Source organism: Rhipicephalus sanguineus, chromosome 2 (assembly GCF_013339695.2).
Source record: "Rhipicephalus sanguineus isolate Rsan-2018 chromosome 2, BIME_Rsan_1.4, whole genome shotgun sequence".
NCBI classification, from domain to species: domain Eukaryota; kingdom Metazoa; phylum Arthropoda; class Arachnida; order Ixodida; family Ixodidae; genus Rhipicephalus; species Rhipicephalus sanguineus.
This window is the reverse complement of record NC_051177.1, coordinates 57039524-57059470: the sequence shown is the minus strand read 5'-3', so window position 1 is coordinate 57059470 and position 19947 is coordinate 57039524. Positions and strand designations below refer to the sequence as shown.

The 19947-nt window shown below is 46.1% G+C and overlaps 1 protein-coding gene across 1 annotated transcript in view; it reads right to left on the bottom strand.

The window, feature by feature from the left end:
* The window catches only part of LOC119383011 (serine/threonine-protein phosphatase with EF-hands 2), a 236173-nt gene that overhangs the window by 76617 nt on the left and 139609 nt on the right, over positions 1-19947 (bottom strand). Inside the window, exon 2 of the mRNA XM_037650970.2 lies at positions 8526-8653. Within this exon, the coding sequence (XP_037506898.1) occupies positions 8526-8653 (128 nt within the window). The remainder of the gene's footprint in view (positions 1-8525; positions 8654-19947) is intronic.

Genomic DNA, 19947 nt, shown 5'->3' with positions numbered 1-19947 from the left:
GTACGGGTATGCGCCAAAGGTGATCGACAGTTTATATCTGCCCATGAACGGGCATTGGTAATTCAAGTGCGAGAGCGTTAAGAAAAAACCGACATCGGCAGCGTTGACCCGACGAATGCAAAGAATAAAAATTAGGATCCCAGCAGGAATCGAACCCAAGCATGCTGCGTGGCAGTCACGTATTCTACCACTGAGCCACGCCAGGCTCAGAAACTGCTTTGGAAAAACACCCTACGCAGGCGTAATGTCGGTGCAACGTCAATTGTGGTTGCTGTGCTGGCTATCTAATTTTATAACATAGGAATGAACACTACATATGTACTCCTACGATACAGGCGTCATGCCATGTTAACGTCTGTGGTTCCAGTGTTGGCTCCGCTTGTATAGCAGTCTAATAAACATTGCATTTATATTCCTATGATTCAGCAAGCTACATTCAAGCGTTGCTCGACCACTGAGGAATACGCTAACAAAAGTTTCGTATGCTATTCACATCATCGCACCGCGAAGCGCACTTTGTTTCGACAATACTGACATGTGTGCTCTAACGCACCTGAGTGCTGACATTACGTCAGACCATGTTACGCTTTAAACGTCAGTGTTGTCGACGTGCCTGGTAAGCCCATGATGTGCACACAACTACTACACTTACAAAAATACGTCGATCCACCTCGTAACGCTTGGCTCAAAGCCATAAAATGTAGCATAGAAGTACTCGCTGACTGCTTCGCATTAAACCGATTCCCACAAGGCGTGGGATCTGCCGAATGTTTCTTCTACATTTCTTACTGCTATGCATAAGATGAGAAATGGCATGCGTGTCGCGGTCAACGAAACAAATGGCGTGCTTACGCGAGCGCCGCGTTTGATCAGGAATGCGGTCGCTCTCCACATCTTTTGTGAATCGGAAAAGGCTGGTCGTTTAGCATGCGCTCAATTCTTTGGACGTCACGTATATAAATCTAAAGGAGATTGCAGCGCTAGCGCAGAGACGAAGAGTACCGAGACCGTGCGGACGTGTTTCAGCTCCGATACCTTGAATTTATCGCTACTAACTCGGCTCTCCGCACACGTGTAATAGACGTAATGTATACCAATAAACATAGACGAATTGTCACATTATACACATGATATCTAATACAAACAACCACACAAACACTATATATAATTGATTATGCAGCGTAGAGAATTTACACGAGTATGTAGTGATAGCATTAAATGTGTACGTAAAACAATTCACGTGCATGAGATAGCTACTCTACGCTGCTCACAAATTCTTTGTATATAGGTCTTCGTTTCTTTAAATATACCATGGATACACCTAAGATAATGTGCAGGACGTTTTCTCGAATGCCTAACCTTCATTGGTCGTGTTTACGCATTAGTTAGCGCTAAGAAAACTAACGTACTTCCGTTCCTTCACTTCGGGTAAAGTAAATACGCTAACAGGGCTAACAGGACTGCCAGCACAGAGCTCTCGGCCGTACGCCGTAGTTCTGGGAAAAATTCCTCGAGCCAGAGACTCGTTGTTTTCGTGCCGGCTGCACTTTACAGACAGACCTCTATTCGGAGTTTGGAGAGCACGTCTTTGTCATCGATCCTGCTTCAAAGCAAGCACGGTCTGTGAACATCTACCAAAGAGAAATCTCGTGTCAACCGTGCATGCGCCAGCGACGGCCCTCCAACTTGCATACTCGTCGAAAACAATTTCGCAACTCTTGGCGGCGTTTCTTTGGAGCCCTCGCATATATTTTCTCAAAAAAGTGGGTGGGCCGACTCAATTTGCTAGCAGGTAACAAGCTCGCGACGACAAACGGTGCGCTCCTGGAAGTTCAGGTAAGCCGTGGCGCCCGAGTGGCAGGCTTCTCTGTGAAACTCTTTCGCACGTCGGCAGAGCCGACCCCCGAGAGTGCAGGGTGCCCGCGGTGTTGTCGTCGGCAAACACAAACATGGCTGGGCTTCAGCTCCACGAGCGGAAGCAAATCGGATTTTCCGAATAAAATATAAAGGAAAAAAATAGTGACACCCGCCCTCATGAATAAGTCAACGGTGTCTAGGACGTGGACGCTTCTTTCCAACGAGTCACAAGCCGCGATCCCCGCTGCACTTCTCGAAACTTTCTCAAAACGACCGTTCTCCCGATGTAAAGTGAGCACGCGTGAAAGCAAAGAAAATGGCCGTACTTGCTGAAGGATAAGGTGAGCTCGCGGACGGAGGCTCAGCGGTGCCGGGCGTTTCTTCTTCGTTGAGTTGCGTTCCGTCAGAGAGAGGCATGGTTATTGGCCGTACGTTTCTCATTCCTTTGTTGTTGTTTATATTTTTGTTTGCAAAGGCTGCCGAAAAGAGTAAGTCCGGTAAGCGAAGCCTATACGCTCTGGTCTTCCACGGTTCGTCCAGGAGGTGCCTTTTTTCAATATCGTGTGACATTTTTACCCTGCGAAGCTCCTGCTAACGACTTTACCTGTGTGTTACACGATATCTCAGGGAGAAACAAGAGTCGCGCCGCTGTGGTGATACAGCTACAACTGCAGAAAAACTAAGCAGATTTAAACAGTTCAGCCACTTCTTTTTACACCAGCGAAGGAGTTGTGAGGCGCAAAAGAGAAAAAGAAACTACAGCAGAAACCATATAACGATGACTGTCAGTAATTGTGCATAGGATTATCGTTGACGGAGCGTTTCTTAAAGTGCCTTTATGCAGCCACATTTGATCGAACGGTGGCTTGACGACACTCCGTCATCGTTGTGAAAGCGCGCCCAGCGTCTCAACGCGCATGGCTTGCCCGAAGGAAAGTTCTCGAACCATAAGAATTTTGAAAAGGAGGCTTCTGAACGCGCTCAGATCAAGTAACAATTAGGCTAAGTGCAGGTTCTTGCAGAAGATACCCACAGAATGCTATTGACTTGCTTCTCGTTAACCACGCTGCTTTTGCCCTCTGTCTTTCTTCGCACAATATCGATTCGAACAGTGAGTGGAATCTGCGTAATTTCTTGTCCTTACTTTTATGCGCTTTCTCTCACTTATAATTAGGTAGACTTGCATAGCTCATTCCAAGATTTCTTCGAAATAGCGACTCAAACACGAAAGAAATAGAGAGAGGAGAAGATGGAGAAGTCGTCCAACAGGGATTCTCTCTTCAGCTAACACGTCAGCTCTTCAGTACGTTAGCGCCAGCAACATTCCCCGTTCCAATTTCTCTAATCATTTAGAAAGGGCGACCAATTTTTTATCCTTTTAGTATCACTGGTAGATATAAGTTTCTTGAGCTGAATTTTCCCAGCTAACCATACATGAAGCCATTAAGAAATTAATGAAAGCGAACCAAACAATTTATCGACCCTTTAGCAAGGTGCATGTTTGGGCTAGTTGGTAGTCCATTTGAACATTTAAATAGCGCGAACTTCAGGGACGAAAGACAGGAGAATGCGACACACACAAGCGCTAACTTCCAACTGAATTTTATTGAAGACAACACATGTGAAGCTGCGCAGGCGTGGTGTTACCCTATATATTTTCATGTGTTTTCTTCAATAAAATTCAGTTGGAAGTTAGCGCTTGTGTGTGTCGCATTCTCCTGTCTTTCATCCCTGAAGTTCGCGCTATTTAGATGTTCATATCGACCCTTATCCAATTTCTAAAAAAAAAAAGTGATGCCTGTTGGAAAAAATGGATCAGGATGACTTGTCACTGGCAGAGGGCACTTCCAACTAAGCCCTTTCTGGATTCCGACCCACGGCCTCAAGGCGTGCCTAACAGGGTCAGCAATCAATGTTAACGCATGCAGTATACGTCTTAAACATTTCGGATTTTACGCTATAATATAACGGCCCTACGACACAATGTTTTACGCAATGTAAGAAACGCACTTCATTTTCTGGCACTGCCACACTCGCAACTGTATCGAGTTTTGTCACAACACGGCGCCAGAGTGGAAGCCGCAGCTGTACTCGGTCGACAGAGCGTGATTGCATACGAATGCGCCTGCGTTGCACAGTATTCCACGCCACAGCCTCGTCCTTCAAATGTTTCGGAAGGACTCTCGAGGGCAGCATCATCAGCCACAGAACGCACCGTGGAGTTTCCCGAAGTGTAACGTCGTTACGAAACGGCGAAAAGAAAGGCAGTTTCTCCCCCTCGAAATGTTTCAGAAACGACCACGGTAAATTACCACGCATCATGGCTTAGGCGCGCACCTTGCTTTACCCTTCCCCCGTATGCCATTTAACGTTTACGTGGTCTTCCGGAATTCCGACTGGAACCAGTCCCAAATGCGCGGAGCTTTTCCTCGAAAACACCTTCGATCGCGGACATAAACGCGATCTGTGTACTCCGCATTCGCGAAGAGCGTGCGGCCGCCCAGCTGTGCTTGTTCTCACACGTATGGCTCGCCCTATGAGTTGTTGCTTGCAGCTGGGAATCCAATGGCTCCTCTGCTGTAGCAACAGGCGGCACACTCCGTTTCGTGACCACGTGGCGCGGGACACGAAGTTCGTGACGCGCATTCCGAAGCCGCGCTTTCGACCCTGGGCTAACTTCCGAGTTCGTGGATGCGGATGTGAGTGAGTCCCGTATTCCGGGGAGCTCGCAAATATCGGACGAGTAGGATAGCATCGGGCTTTGGCATAGGGAAGGCATGGGCCCGAGCAACATCGTTTTGCCTGGAAGTGGTACTGCTGGGATTGCATTCCTTTTGCTTGTTCGTTTCTGTGCTTGTAGTGAGGTCAAAGTGAAGTTTTAGTCCTAGGTTAAGCTTGAGGCTTGTTCCACGAGGGGTGGGATGAGGGGGGGGAGGGGTTAATACAGAATTATGATATTACTATACAGAATTATGATATTAGTAGAGTAATAAATTGAGGTTCTCTCTCTCACTCCCCTCCCCTCTCGCTCTCACGCACACGCAGACACACACACTGGGTGAACTTGCAGCCGCAGCGTTACGGACGTGAACCAACACCCTACGCAACCAAATGGAAACACCATCAAATATTACTGTATCAGCTGCACATGAAGATAAGGGAGGAGGCATGGGAACAACAAGCATATTTATAAAGAAAATAGGTGATTTGAAGATTTCATAACAATTATCTTCTTCATTAACGAAGTCGGAGACAACAGAGGACATCAGATGCGGTATCGTTTCGATACCCCTTGCGGGGACCTGATAAAGGAGGTAAAAAATGTGGGAGGAGGGCTAGAAGAAGAAAGAAGTTATGACTGATGTCCAAACTCCCTTTCTTCGCTTAACATGGAGTCTTGACTGTCTACGCAGGTCACGTGATGTTGAAAACTACCTATTCAAACATAACCCGAGAGTTCAACCGATCGAGTATAGCACAAAATGAGCGTCTCTGTGCAAAATACCGCGGGCACTGGAAGCAATCATCTTTCAGGGAAAATGGGGCTGCGTCAAGAAGAAATGACGGAATCGTTGCGTAGCCACTGACCATTTGCTTCTTTCTGACATCTGTACCAGGAATGAACTATGACGAAAGGAAGTAACACAGAAGTGAACCACTCAGCGCGGAAAATGGTCCGTCAACAATAGCGCTCACTCATGGAATACTGTGGAACTCGGTCACAGCGGATAAGCTGTTCTCCCTCTTCGTCTATTTCATCCTCTTCTTTCGGAGAAGAGCACATTGCGACAGACCGAAACTTCTCAGGCTGCCGCAGTCGTCAAACGTCCCCGGCACGCATGGCTTCTCCGGGAGGAGCTCTCGTCGTATGCTGATCAATGCGAAACCGAGGCTCGCAAAATGGACAAAACATGTTCGGAGCGCTCGAGTGGATGCGCGCACTTATGCGAAGATGCGCGATGCGGGTTTTAGTTTCGTCTAGTTCAGCGTCGTTCTATAGAAGGGGCGCTGCAGGAGTACCGAAGCTAAGAGGAAGCGAAGTGCGTGCCTCCGGAGAGGTCCCCTCTCCTACGGCTACGAATTACGTGCCATGGAAAAACCGGTCGCGACCGCCGAGGCTGCCTAATAAGCGGACGCGTCAAACGATCTGGACAGCGTCGAGGATATAGGCTTGACCCGATATCCACGCGTGGGGTACAGAGCGCTCGCTCGCTCACGTATGCGGGGAGCGCAGAAATCACTTTCAAAACTGCCTCGCGACGGCTTGGCCTGATTGGCTATGCGTAGCTACGTTAATGAGACTTGGGCGTAATCGCGGCGCGGTAATTAGGCCCGCGTTGTAGACGAGTAAATTGTACCTTACGCGTAACTTCGTAACCAGAAACATCGCCTCCCGCCCGGCAGAGTCGAGCGAGTCTAATGAGAGGCTGGATGCAGACGTGGATAGGTATAGTTGCTCAAAGCACCGGTATTATGTTATGCCTCGAGCACAGTGGGCAGTTCTTAAGGGAGTTCGCGGTTATCCATGTCCCCCACAAGACGAAACTGAGCACGAACTACGGAAAGGGGGTACAGAGGAAATCCGCGAAGGTTAACTATAGACTTTATCCGGTTTTCCACTCTAAATGGGGTAAGCAAGAAGGCGGAGCAGAAGACAGCAAGAGTAGACACGAGTCCACATCATTCATAACCATTGTTCAGTGTATTGCCACGCGCGCTTAATTGTTTATTTTTATGTGATCGGACTTCACTCACAAACTTTTTCGGCGTACGCTGCGCCGCACTGTCCGAGGAAATTTCGCGATATAGATTTAGAGTGCTCCAACAGATTGCGCGCACGACGCGAGTAGTCAAGTTTATTCTGTAGAGCTAAGGCGACCTCCAGTGATAACGCTGGAGCTTTCGATCATTCATGTATAAAAGACGACGTGTTCTGCCGACCATCAGGTTATTCGACGACTGACGACGACTTTACTCGCCGCTACCGTTGTCTTGTGACTGTTCTTCGCTTGTACAATTAGTGTTACTTGATTTTTTGAGCACAAGTTCGCCCAATAAATAGCTTAATTGTTGACAGCCTGACGGCCACTTTCTTTCATAATATTAAGTGTTGGGGTTTAACGTCCCAAAACCACGATATGATAATGAGAGACGCTGTAGCAGAGGGGGCGGGGGGGAGTGATTCTTAAAGAAAAAGAAAAGGGAGCCCCGTAAATTTCGACCATCTGGGAATATTCGACCACCTGGGGTTCTTTAACGTGCACCTAAATCTAAGCCCACTGACCTGAAGCATTTTCGTCCTCATCGAAAATACGGTCGCCGCGGCCGGGATTCGATCCCGCGACCTTCGGATCAGCAGTCGAGCACCATAACCACTAAACCACCGTGGCGGGTGCCACTTGCTTTACCGTCACAACTACGTGATAGTATCTATAGTCTGTCGCCTTCGTGTACTGCAATGGAGCTCGTGTGGCTTTCTGCAGTGATTGAGCCGTGAAGTAAGGCGCCCAAAAGCGCTGCTTCTGTAAATGGCCCATCCTTAAGTCTACCCAAAATGTACTGAAGTGTTTGGCGTTGTTTATCGAAGCGGCACTAGTGGCACAGGTCGCAATCGACGGTCTCTTCACTCCTGGATTTAGCAAACACGAATTATTCAGCCATGTCAATGCGATAACCACGTCAATTAGTGAAGCAGCAGCCTACTAAGCGTCGACCCACTGCAGCTTTGCGCCATGCCGCGAAAGATTCTTTGGTAACCACCGCTGTAATTACACACCGAGGTTTTATAAACCACGGTTGGAGTTTAGCGGAGTATCGAAATGCAACAATGCGATCACATGCGCGTGATTGCGAGGTTCTCATGCAGCGTGTACTCTTAAAGAAAAAGCATAGGGTGCTCCGTTGATCGTGTTAGTCTATTTCAACTTTACACGTTCTCATTTCAAAACCGTAGGCACTTCAAGTACCATGTCGCTTTACACTTTTGTGAACGGTCTTTTGATGGATATGAGTTGTAAAGCAGTACGTACACTTGCAATCATGTAATAAATTGACAATAACATAAGGATGCAATCGTTTGCAACTAATTAATAACGTAAGTGTCTTACATTAGCCAAGCTGAGGCATGCTTCTCACTTCTCCCATATTTATTTATTTTTGTACTTGTAAATAAGCGACCTGATGTGCTAACCTGATAACCTGACCTGATGTTGTCTTTTTTCTTTCAATAATTTCCTGTAACACCAAGTGGCACTTGAACGAGCAAGGCCGTAAATAAATATAAAATTATTAATTACGTGAAGGGCCGTTGAAGGCCTTACTTAATGAACTTCTCGGGTATCTGTTTCAAATTTCTACTGAACGTCTCCAGTTACAATATTCACGGACTTAATGAAGTGCACCGTGGGCCCGCTAAGGACCCAAAGGCGTGCTCTAGCGCTCGCCGTAACCGGAGTTCCGATGACACGCGAGGATTACCCGCCGGTGCATCGAGTAAGGACGTAGTTGATGCATGGTAATCTTCGCGTGGCACGTAAACACACACAGCTCGAGGAAAAGGCTCAAGCCGTCCCTCGACCGAGTCTCATCTTCTTGATTAAGTAAGGGGCGTGACAAACTTGAGACCGTCTTGAAGAACAACATCTAAAAGGCAGTATGCAAGGACTCACCTTAATTTGATCCTGTTCCCCGGCGTACTCGAGGCTTTGAAATATATTCCACGAGCAGCGCTTGCGAATCTCCTGACGGGCCAGGTAGCGACGATACCAGCGTTGGATGAGCAGGGCAGCCTTGATCGCTGTCGAAAACAAAGATACAAAAAAGCAGCGTGAAATCAGAGACTCCACGTCGACCATCAGCGTGCCGCGACTCTTTCCAGCGCAGCCGACTTAGCGGCAACTGTTTAGCCATGCAGCGTGATTAGTGAACGGGATATTTTTTTTCCTCTTTCAACTCGGTGCTAGACCGTGCACTGTGCGGTGCGAGCGTGCCACCTGAAAGAAACACGAGCTTGCCTAATCCATCACCGTCTAAAGGATCAGCGCGGATTACCTTGAAGGTTCCGACAGACTATCTCTCGAGTTGCCTGGGAGTGCGCTTTGACCGCTCTGTAAATAACGTCTTGTCTGCACGTTCCAATCTCTAAGGAACCGGATTTCTCGGCTACTTCTCAATGGATTATCCTTGCAGAGGAATGCGTCCGTCAGGCTGTTTGATTTGGAAACTGCTTAAGAACGTACTTAGTCTCTTTCAGACTTAGGACTTAAAGGACCTAACATGTGCTAAAGTAGTTGAATTTGACTGGAGTACATTTTTTAATCTTCAGCGCGATTACAGAGTCTCGTTCGCATTAACTCATACTGATCTGTTTTCCGACAAATTGGAGCAACAAGTTCGACTTTATTAAATCAGCTGATGATGCAAGATTTTCTCGATTGCTCACGACTCCTTTGTTCGGGTAGAATTTCTCGTGATTAAAACTCATTGCCGCTCGTGGAAAGAATTTGTTGGTCGATGAAGTCTCCAATGTCTCAAACGACTATCCTTCGTTTCCTCCAGGGAGTGAGGTTATTTTTACTAATAGAATGCTGACCGCTTAATGTAAGCTTTTGATGACAGTAGTTAACCAGATAAATATTTTGACGCTATTTAGCGGTAATACTGGTAAAAACCAATTTTGCATTTTGGAAACTGTTCTTTACGTGCAGAGGTAAAAGTTAAGTTGGTTACATTTAAAATGTTGTTGATGGTCAGCGCTTAACTGTGCAACAAACTTATGCGTGAGCTGGTTGCAAACGTGAAAACATAAAGCCGGCGTTTTTACCTCGAAGCTACGCTTGTCAACTATACTTTAACATTTCGTACTTAACAGCTCGCGGGCAAGTTTCAGATTGGACTTTCAGGAAGTTTCACGAGAGAAAGTCGACCGTAGAGATTAATTTGACACTATACGACACATTTAATGCTCGTCCTTAGTGCAGCTTCCGCAAGTGTCGAGCAAGAAAAAAATGTATACAGAATGACACACCTGCAAACAAGAAGCTATCATTTTAAGCTCTTAACGGTCTACACTGATTTCGTGTGAGACGCCAGAGTTTCTGAAGTGCGAACGGTAGGCTTACAGCAGAGTAGTCCCGGTGTTTCTATCATACAGGACGCAAATAATAATTTGGCTCTTTCTGTGACCGCTCTAGAGGCATCCAGTTACCAAGGAATCGTCATATGACACGATGTTATCAAAATATCAGTAGTTATTCCTGATAATTACAATCCGAGATAGCGGGCGAAGCCTTAAAGGAGCTGCTGTACAGGATTTCTATAACGACTACGTGAGCATTAGGTAGCTGGCAGACTTGAAAATCAGGACTTTTTTAATCACGCAATGAAACGCGAGATATGGCAACGCTTCTACGCCTGTACTTTAGTAGGAACAGGCGACTGCAAACGCACTCCTGTTAACCTGTTAACCATAACCAGAGCCACTCAAAAGCAGTGCATAAATAACAACCATGTAACTGTGTAGTGTCTTCCTTCTTTAGAAGTGTGTGAGTCAGGGTGAAGGTGATAGCGTGTCTGTGCACGGCAGTGATCCGGTGCGAATATTGAAGTACATAAGTGAGCGGGTCTAAGCTGCTGAGTCTTGCGTGAATAGGCGCTATTCAGCTTCGTCTCCAACCCCAACTTCCTGGAAATAACACTTTCGAAGTATGAACGATGTGCATTCGCGTTTTTTGCTCACCGGTATAGCGACTTATAATACGCCTACCTTTACATCTCGCTTTATCTCGAATGACCACGCATTTTCCTCGTCCGGCCACCTGTGGCCATATGGGAGACATACGACTATGGCCTTCCATTTGTGCAGGCTTACGGTCACGTTTTCCCCCGCGGCGAATGCTTCCGTAGCTGCTAAAGAACATCGTTACTTACGACTATGGCCAACACATTGCGTGCTCGCTTAAACCCCGTGTCTCGTGTAAGATTCAGCTGTTCCTGTTGCAGCGCTAGGAGTACCTCAAACGACGGTCATCGCAAAGACGCCATGGGGACTTAGTACCAAATATAACGCAATATAAGTGGCTGTAGTGTGAATCTGATATCGCAAAGATATCACGCCCACATAAGCGATTTACCTAGTTGTTTGCGATAAACTATAGCTGTTATATCTCATCTGCAGATAACTATTGGGTCAGACGATATGCAGTCTTCTAGTCTGTATACGGCGATATTGTAATGATTCTTTATTTGAAATGTGATATGGGACAGAGAGTGAGACAAAAAGAACCTGCAAATGAGCACGAGTGATGTGTCATTGTTCCTAGTCACTACAGTTGCAGTAAACCAGCCTCGCGAAGCTTCAAAAGTACGCGGGAAGTTCAGCGAAGGCGATACGTTGAGATATTGTATCACCGACATCCCCCCCCCCCCCCCCAACTCTCCTAGACACCAACATTCATTAAACTTCGAATTTTGCCCCTTGTCGGCTCATTAAGTTATCTTACAGATCGCGGTAAAATTTATCGTCGGCAGTTCTCTTAGGTAGTGCTCGTTGTAGACAATATCGCAAATGCTGGACGGCAGTGTGGCAACCACGAGACTGTTGTCTCGCAAACATTTATTAAGCATGTAATACGCTCTTCGTGATCGAAGCATGTAATCGCATTAACACGGAGAAGCTGTCGAGAAATGCAGTGTGTGCCCGATGCATGTGAAAACAAGGCAATCGTCGAGCGAACAGTGGTCCCTGAGCATTTTCTAAAGTGAAAGCCGCGTCCCTTCGTGTTGCGTGACCGCTCGTGCGCTTGTGTCGTGCGTGGTGTGCCTGCTACAGATCTACGCGTGTCCGCTGCCCCCTCTGGCAGCGCCTTTGCGGCAGTTACCTCTGTCCATGTTGCGCCGTTTCGTAAAGGGCCTCCGTAAAGGGCGTAAACCTGCCGAGGCAACGAAGAACACGTTTTTCGATCGTACCCCATTGCGGGCGACCACAGTTGCGGGTATATTAGAAAAAAAGAGACACCATTTATTATAACGCTGGAGACATGTACCTGGTCGAAGGCGTAGCGTACTATAATCCAGCTGACGCACAGCAGAACACACTTTAGGCCAGCTGCCGCACCACTGTTCGTCACAACTCGATGGGAAAATGTTGTGACTTGTATACACTCATTTGTACACAAGTTGGCGCCAGCACGAAACAATATCGACTCTTCATGCGGAATGAAGTCGCACTTCCGAGCGCGATGCGGTGCCGGTGTCGAAAAAAGTTTGTAGGCGTAAACAAAAGATGAACATAGAACGGCGCTGCAGCACTCCGACTGCGACTTTTATTCGCCATTGAAGATGCGTGTATTGTAAAGTAATGAATTGGGGCGCTACACCGCACGCCACGAAGCAATCGCGCCAATTCTAAGGCGCAACGAGCGAAGTTCCATTACTAAAGAGAGTAAAAAGTATATGTTTTGTCTCAAAACGTTCATCTAGAGTCCTTGCGTCAAGATAATGTTGAAAAAATTGGTTGCCATAGTGAGCACGCCTTTGATATGACCTCGGCACCGACTTGCATTCAGAGCCTGCTTTTCGGCAATCGATCAGACAGCAGACTTTATTCGAGACGAATAAGACTGTTAGATAAAAGACACTCGGCAAATAAAGAGAGCGGAGGGACTCGCCCTGAAGTGTTGTCGGTTCGAAATTCGTGACTCTGGGGGAAAATAATAACAAACGTTTCGAATTAGCGACGTAATGGAGTGATGTTGCAACGCGCCTTTTCGCGTTGCAACATCAAAAATAAAGATAATAATAATAATAATAAAACGAGGACACGGGCCGACTAATGTCCTGGCTATTTATGTAATTCGCAAAAGATGATAAAACTGTAATCAAGAGAACCAAGCTGCAGAGACAACGAAATGAAACAAGGAAGAAAATATAGAGGCACTGAGCATAACTCGCTTCAACTATGTAGTGATAAAACTTGCGAGTTTGCACGAAACTTAATTTGCCAGTTTCAAATGTGCGAGCTAGCGGCTGATTTCAGTAGCGCAGCCCGCAATTTTTCTGAAGAAATGGGGGCGGGGGGTCGTGCGTGTGCTTGTATGTGTGCCTGTATATATACGCATGCAAAACTGAAAATTTTCGGGGTGGGTGGGGGGGGAGTTTTAACGCCCCCCTCCCCCCCATCCCCCTGGCGACGCCAGTGGCTGATTTGTCCTCGCGCTGTACCATCTACTAACCCGCTGGTCAGGTGATATGAGGAAGCAATCGCTCCTGAAGTTTAGATTCGTGCCAGCTTTCCAGGTCCCGAGTTCGATCCCCATCCCAGGACGAATACTCAAACTACAAGGTTCGCCTACGCGTATATAATAAGAGGCCCAACGGCCTTCTTTAACAGATATCTAGTTTCCGTCATTACGCGAGCGTTCCTTCATCTTGTTAGTGTTAAAGTTCGCTGAAAGGCAACCGCAATGAACAAAAAAAAGCATTGCTAGCACATTCTTGTGGTTGATGTAGACACAGCGCCAGTATTAAGCGTCGAAATTTCAACTCTACGCGTCCGATGAAGTGACACCGAACGCATTGCTCTCGCATAAATTTCGCATAAATGTAACCTTTCATTTTTAAATGCTACCAATTTCATCACAATCTGTGTAGTAGTCATTACAAAAAAACTATATATATAGAGAGAGAATAACTTTATTGAAAATGTCTGCAGAAACGATCAGGCTCCCTCGGATCCACGCAGTTACAGAAGGGTTCCCAGCTCACCCCGGTGCTAGCTAAGCACGTGTGTCCGAGTGTGTACGTCGGTGACTGTGTGTAGACTGTGCGCGAAGGAGAGAGCTACTGCGGCTCACATCCTTTGGGACCGTAGCGTAAATCCGAGAGAAGCCAGTGAGAAGACGACGATCCCGCCGCAGCTAGAGGCTGCAACGAGGATCTACGATCAAGAGACAAATAAAATGAGTTTTTTTTTTTTTCGTTGCCATACATATTTATGCAGTTACCTACGAGGAAGGGCTCTATCTTAGCTGATAATCACAAGGGCAATTAATTAAGCTAGTTTGTTCAGTTCGTGTCCAATGCCTTAATAAAGAGGACAATGTAAGAATGAAGACGTAAATGACAAAACAATAAACCAAAATAAGCCTGACCACCAGCACGTTTTTTTTTTTCAGGCAGACTTGTATAGGAAAAACGTCCGTGGGCGGACAATTCATTATTCTCTGTCGTGACATAACAAAGCAATCGAACCTATACACTCGCTTCGCACTCAAACTCTTAGCGCGACAGTGTGTTGAAAGCAAGTCGTATATCAAAAAGCGGGTCCAACAAAAACTCGGAGAATCGCGCATCATGTGGGATGAAGATTGCCAAATCAGCATTCCGGTTCTTAGAAAAGCTTAGCGACACACTATGCGGACTTAATCTTTCGTATGCTGTGGCTGATTGGCAATTCATTCTCGGAACTATGAACACCAAGCCCCGCTCTTCTGCTTGATCTTCTCGGGGGAAATCTACAACGTGTTTTCAGGCACTTCCGAGAGCGCTGAGCACTGTCAAAATATTGTGCCCGGAAAAGGATAACAACAGTTTCGACGCAGTGCGACAAAACGCAAAAGCCGGAAGGGCTTACGTAAACACAGAGCCTGTATTATACTGGAGTGCGCTCTCTCTCTCTTTCTTTTTTTTTTGTAGGTGCGTTCGTGTACAGCACGTTGTGAACATTATTTTATTTCCTTTCGCTGAAAGTCCGCAAAAAGAGAGATAGAGAAAGAAGAAGAAGAAGAACGGCAACTATATGCTGAGAAAACACGACCGGTCCCGAGCTCTATCACGTTTAGGCAAACAGTCTGAACCGAGATCTACCACTGTTGGGTATTTCTAACATATTTATTATTTGTATTTATTTATCCTGTAGCCACAAATGTTTTCAACCCGCAGAAATTCCAAGAACTATCAGTTTTGATTCGCAGCGGCCCATATAGTGCGATAGCATGACCCCCCCCCCCCCCCACACACACACACAAAAAATGCGAACGTGCACTCCAACGGAAACAGCCGAATGTTCTTGATATTCCACGCGTGGCACCAAATCCGCGGCTCTTTTTCGTTCGTAAGCCCAATCGGTCGGCCGCCTACGCTAACGCAAACCAAGCGCCAGGATTGGCTAGGATATAGTGAACTATAATAGGTAGGATATATATTCTCTCACAAGCAATACCGGAGTAAGCGCCTGTAGCGAAGGAAGAGGTCCTGGTTCTCTCTCTTTCAACACACGCACGCATGCACCCACGCAGCATAACCGTACTTATATATTGCGAGCGCAACAAGTGCCGGACTCATCGTTATGTCGCTACGTCATCTCTCATATCTCTCTCTCTCTCTCTCTCTCTCTCTCTCTCTATATATATATATATATATATATATATATATATATATATATATATATATATATATGAAGGAAAGAAGTGTTAAATTCAAGGGATCGTTTTCTTTGTTATACACAATATTAATGAGAACTAACAGACAATAATGCCGAGGAAAGTATAGGGGATGTTTTTAGTAATAAATGTAAGGTAATTGTGAAGAAAGAAAAGTGGACTAAAAGATAGCTTGCCGCGGGCAGGGACCGAACCTGCGACCTTCGAATAACGCGTCCGATGCTCTACCAACTGAGCTACCGCGGCGGCCATCCCCCCGTCCACTTTATGGGGTATATATGTGCATTTAAACGTGGGAGCGTCAGTCAGCGCCGCCAGTAGCCATGACGGCGAGTGTGGAACACTCTTTTTCTGCCTTGTTGGCGTCACGTAGCACGTGAACTTATTACGAGCTGGCAGCTGACCAATAATCCCTCGCATACTACCTGAAAGCATCAAGTCTGCCAGAACGAGACCCTCGCTATGAATGAAGGAAAGAAGTGTTAATTTCAAGGGCTCGTTTTCTTTGTTATACACAATATTAATGAGAACTAACAGACAATAACACCAAGGAAAGTATAGGGGATGTTTTTAGTAATAAATGTAAGGTAATTGTGAAGAAAGAAAAGTGGACTAAAAGATAGCTTGCCGCGGGCAGGGACCGAACCTGCGACCTTCGAATAACGCGTCCGATGCTCTACCAACTGAGCTACCGCGGCGGCCATCCCCCCATCCACTTTATGGGGTATATATGTGCATTTAAACGTGGGAGCGTCAGTCAGCGCCGCCAGTAGCCATGACGGCGAGTGTGGAACACTCTTTTTCTGCCTTGTTGGCGTCACGTAGCACGTGAACTTATTACGAGCTGGCAGCTGACCAATAATCCCTCGCATACTACCTGAAAGCATCAAGTCTGCCAGAACGAGACCCTCGCTATGAATGAAGGAAAGAAGTGTTAATTTCAAGGGCTCGTTTTCTTTGTTATACACAATATTAATGAGAACTAACAGACAATAATGCCGAGGAAAGTATAGGGGACGTTTTTAGTAATAAATGTAAGGTAATTGTGAAGAAAGAAAAGTGGACGAAAAGATAGCTTGCCGCGGGCAGGGACCGAACCTGCGACCTTCGAATAACGCGTCCGATGTTCTACCAACTTCACAATTACCTTAATAAATAAATAAATAAATAAATAAATAAATAAATAAATAAATAAATAAATAAATAAATAAGCTGTAGCGAAACCTTGGAACTTAGTAATGGGTGGCGCTGTCGAGCGCCTTCTAGTGGGTCGTCCTCTTTGGCTCCTCTTGAAAGGACGCCGCTCGCGCTGAGAGCTCGTGCTTTGCCGTGACTGTCGCCATTACGTATTATCGCTGAGTGACGGCAAATAAACACCTTACCAAAATAAATAAATAAATAAATAAATAAATAAATAAATAAATAAATAAATCACAGGGTTCCTTATGTATTCACCTAAGACGACTCGAAGGCGAAAGCAATCTTTTTTTTCTTCTCAGTCGAAGTATTGACCTGGCCCCGCCATCCTCCGAAATCTTTGTGCAACTAACGTGGTTTTGCACTGCCTCCGTGATCTGTCCACTTTTTACCAAGCTACGATTTCATGTTATGACGGCATCATCTGACGTCACGCCAGAATTTGTGACGCCATGATGAGGTGACGAATTTTGGCGATCTGTGGCGTCATGACGACGTGATCACGTGATGATAATTTTTTGCATCACTCGTGTTGTCCCCGACGCCGTGGGACGCCGACGCCGACGGTCCATTTTCGCGTTCGATGAGGCATCTGAGGCTTTCTTATTAATTAATTAATAATTAATTAATTAATTGTAAACAAGTAAATATCTGCTGCCGTTACAGTGTGGTATGCATTGCGCACAAGGTGGTTGCAATTTCTGCTAGTGTTGGCAAACTCGATATGCTCGGAAATATGAGGGCCGCTTCGTCACTGTCGCGCTGTAGTAGCTGACTACGCTCTCCGAATGCTTTGCAAGCGCACGGCGGCCCAACCAGTTCCACATTCTGGCGCCGTCGCGACGGTATTTTGGCGAACGGCGTCCGAATCCGGGAAGTACTTGTTCTTTGCGAATGCGCGAAGCACTCACTACTGTATACTTGTGCGGTCTGTAAACAACGCGACGGGGAACAATACAGGCGCACGGGAGATCCTTGTTCGGGCGTCCGTTTTGCACGACCAAGCTTTGACCGCCTATAACGGGATCTCATCTCTCCGATCCGGCGTCAACCGAACTTTCTGTCACGCATGACGTTTCCACGCAACGTTCTCGCTTCCCATCCTCGCGAAACGGGGAGCCACGAGTGGTATCCGCATTACGGTTCAGACGTTTTTTTTTTTTTTTCAGTTTTCTGTTCTTTCTTTTCTCTTTTCTTGTACATTTTTCGCACGTTTTATTTTTAAACGTCAACTTTTCTTTCTTTCTTTATCTTATTTTTTCTTTACAATCGTCTCGTTCGTTATGTTTCCTTCTTTTCCTGTTCTTTCAGCTTTCTCTCTTTATTCCTCCTTGAATTTCCCAGTTCTCCCTCTCCCTCTCTCCTTGTAAAGCTCTGTTCTGTTCTAGCTGGCTGGCTGGGGAGAGGTCCATGTTTATATCCCCTCGGCTATACTCTATTTCTAGAGGTACTGCAGCGAGAAAAAAATGGTTACCCGAAAACAAAAATAAACAACCAAAGAAAATACGTATGACAAACTGAAACAAATAAAGAAAATGACATGGCAATGGACAGTTCTTTTCACCGCTGTTTTTTCTTTTCGTAGTTTTCTCTCTTTCATCGACTCCTCTGTTCCTCATTCTCTCACGTGTACGGAGATTTCTTTTCTTTCGCCTTTCATTTTTTTCCTGCGCAAAATCTTCGAGCGGACAACGCCAGTACACCCGCGCAAATCTCAGATCTACTCCGTCTTCCCCCATCTAGGTAAACACGACACTGCTGCCGACGGCAACCCCTGCATGCTGCTGTGTCCCCGGCGTGAAATCTTGCAGGCCTTTTCCGGTATTGTGCATGTAGCTTCCCGCGCAGACCATGGCGTGATGGAATAGTTCAGACCAACTCGTGTATAGTATGCGAGGTATACATGGAGCTTAGTCCGCTGTCATACATAACTTGCGCGTTTTTCAGCTTTTGAATATTTCGTCACGTGGAGGGATCTGCTGTCTTGTTATCTGCCGTTTCGTTTATTTTGAGGCGGATGCTTCCGTGATGAGACACCCCTTATTATACTCTGTTTATATGCGTGATTTACTATGCGCGCGAATACACTGCATACTCCAGTGACAAGTGGCTGATCTGAGAGTCGGAAAACGACGGTCATTCGGTGTAGTACTTCATTTATGAATCAGGTCGATATTGGACGCAACAGTTTCCTACACTCTTAGAAAAAAAGAGAGTCACTTGACTCTTTTTGCTACATACGTGACTCCCACATGTATGACTCTCTTTAGAGAGACAAGTTGACTGTCTGTACTATCCGAAAGGTAATTAGTGTCTCATTCAATTGAGTTACACGTCCCACGACTCGCCAAAGGAGGGTCAACGTGTCTGTTTAAAGAAAGTTATGCATGTGAGAGTCACGTACGTAGTAAGAAAAGAGACAAAGGACTCTGTTTTCTTAAAGTGTACGGCCGTAATATAAGGCAGCTCTTTCGAAACATAGAGAGAGAGCGAGAGAGAGAGAGAGAGATAATAAAACGAGAGAAAGGCAGGGAGGTTAACCAGAATTGTAGCATCCGGTTTGCTACCCTACACTAAGGCGAGAGGGAAAGGGAAAGAAAGATGGAAAGGACAGCGGAGATAAGAGCAGGCGCGCGATAAAAAAAAGGCATAAACAAAAGGAAGCTGTAGAGCGGGAGTACTACAGCCTATTCAATAGGCCGCTGGCACGCAAAAAGTTCAGTAAGGCCTTAAATGATTGGTTGTCAACTACCCGGCAGATTGTGACCAACTTTCAGAAGAAGGGAGGGAGGGCATAGACAAATGAACTAGCATAGGCAGTCCACTCTTCTCTAACAGCTTATGAACATAAGAACTGGAGTGCGTAGGTAATAGAACGGCCCTCAAGGTTCATTTGAAGATCGAGAACTGGCCTCTCGGGATTTCTGCCCATAAACTGATCTCAATGAGCCAGTCACTCGTAATCAAGTTTCTCATCATCTCAGGAAACTATATACCGCCGAATTTCTTTAAACGTTCCACGTAAGAGGACGTGTCGTAATTTAATTACGATCAGGAAAAGTTCATTTCAAATTCTAGGTAGGTGGTAGCCGTACCGCATAGAACGAGCTGTTCCACGATGCAGGGCACGCCCTCGCAGCGGGACTCAACAGTTTGAAAGTTAAAGATACGAAGGAAAAAAAAAACGCACGACTTGAACGCAAATGGTTTTCCTTCTTTTTCGAAAACCATTCTATTATTTTTTTCTAAGCTGGGTCTTTTTTTCCTTTTCATCTTTTCGGAGTCACACACCAGCATGCGATCGGCGGCAACATCGTCCTGGATTCAGAGCTTTCCATGATGCCTCACCGCAGTGTGTGTGTGTGTGTGTGTGTGTGTGTGTGTGTGTGTGCGTGTGTGTGTGTGTGTGTGTGTGTGTGTGTGTGTGTGTGTGTGTGTGTGTGTGTGTGTGTGT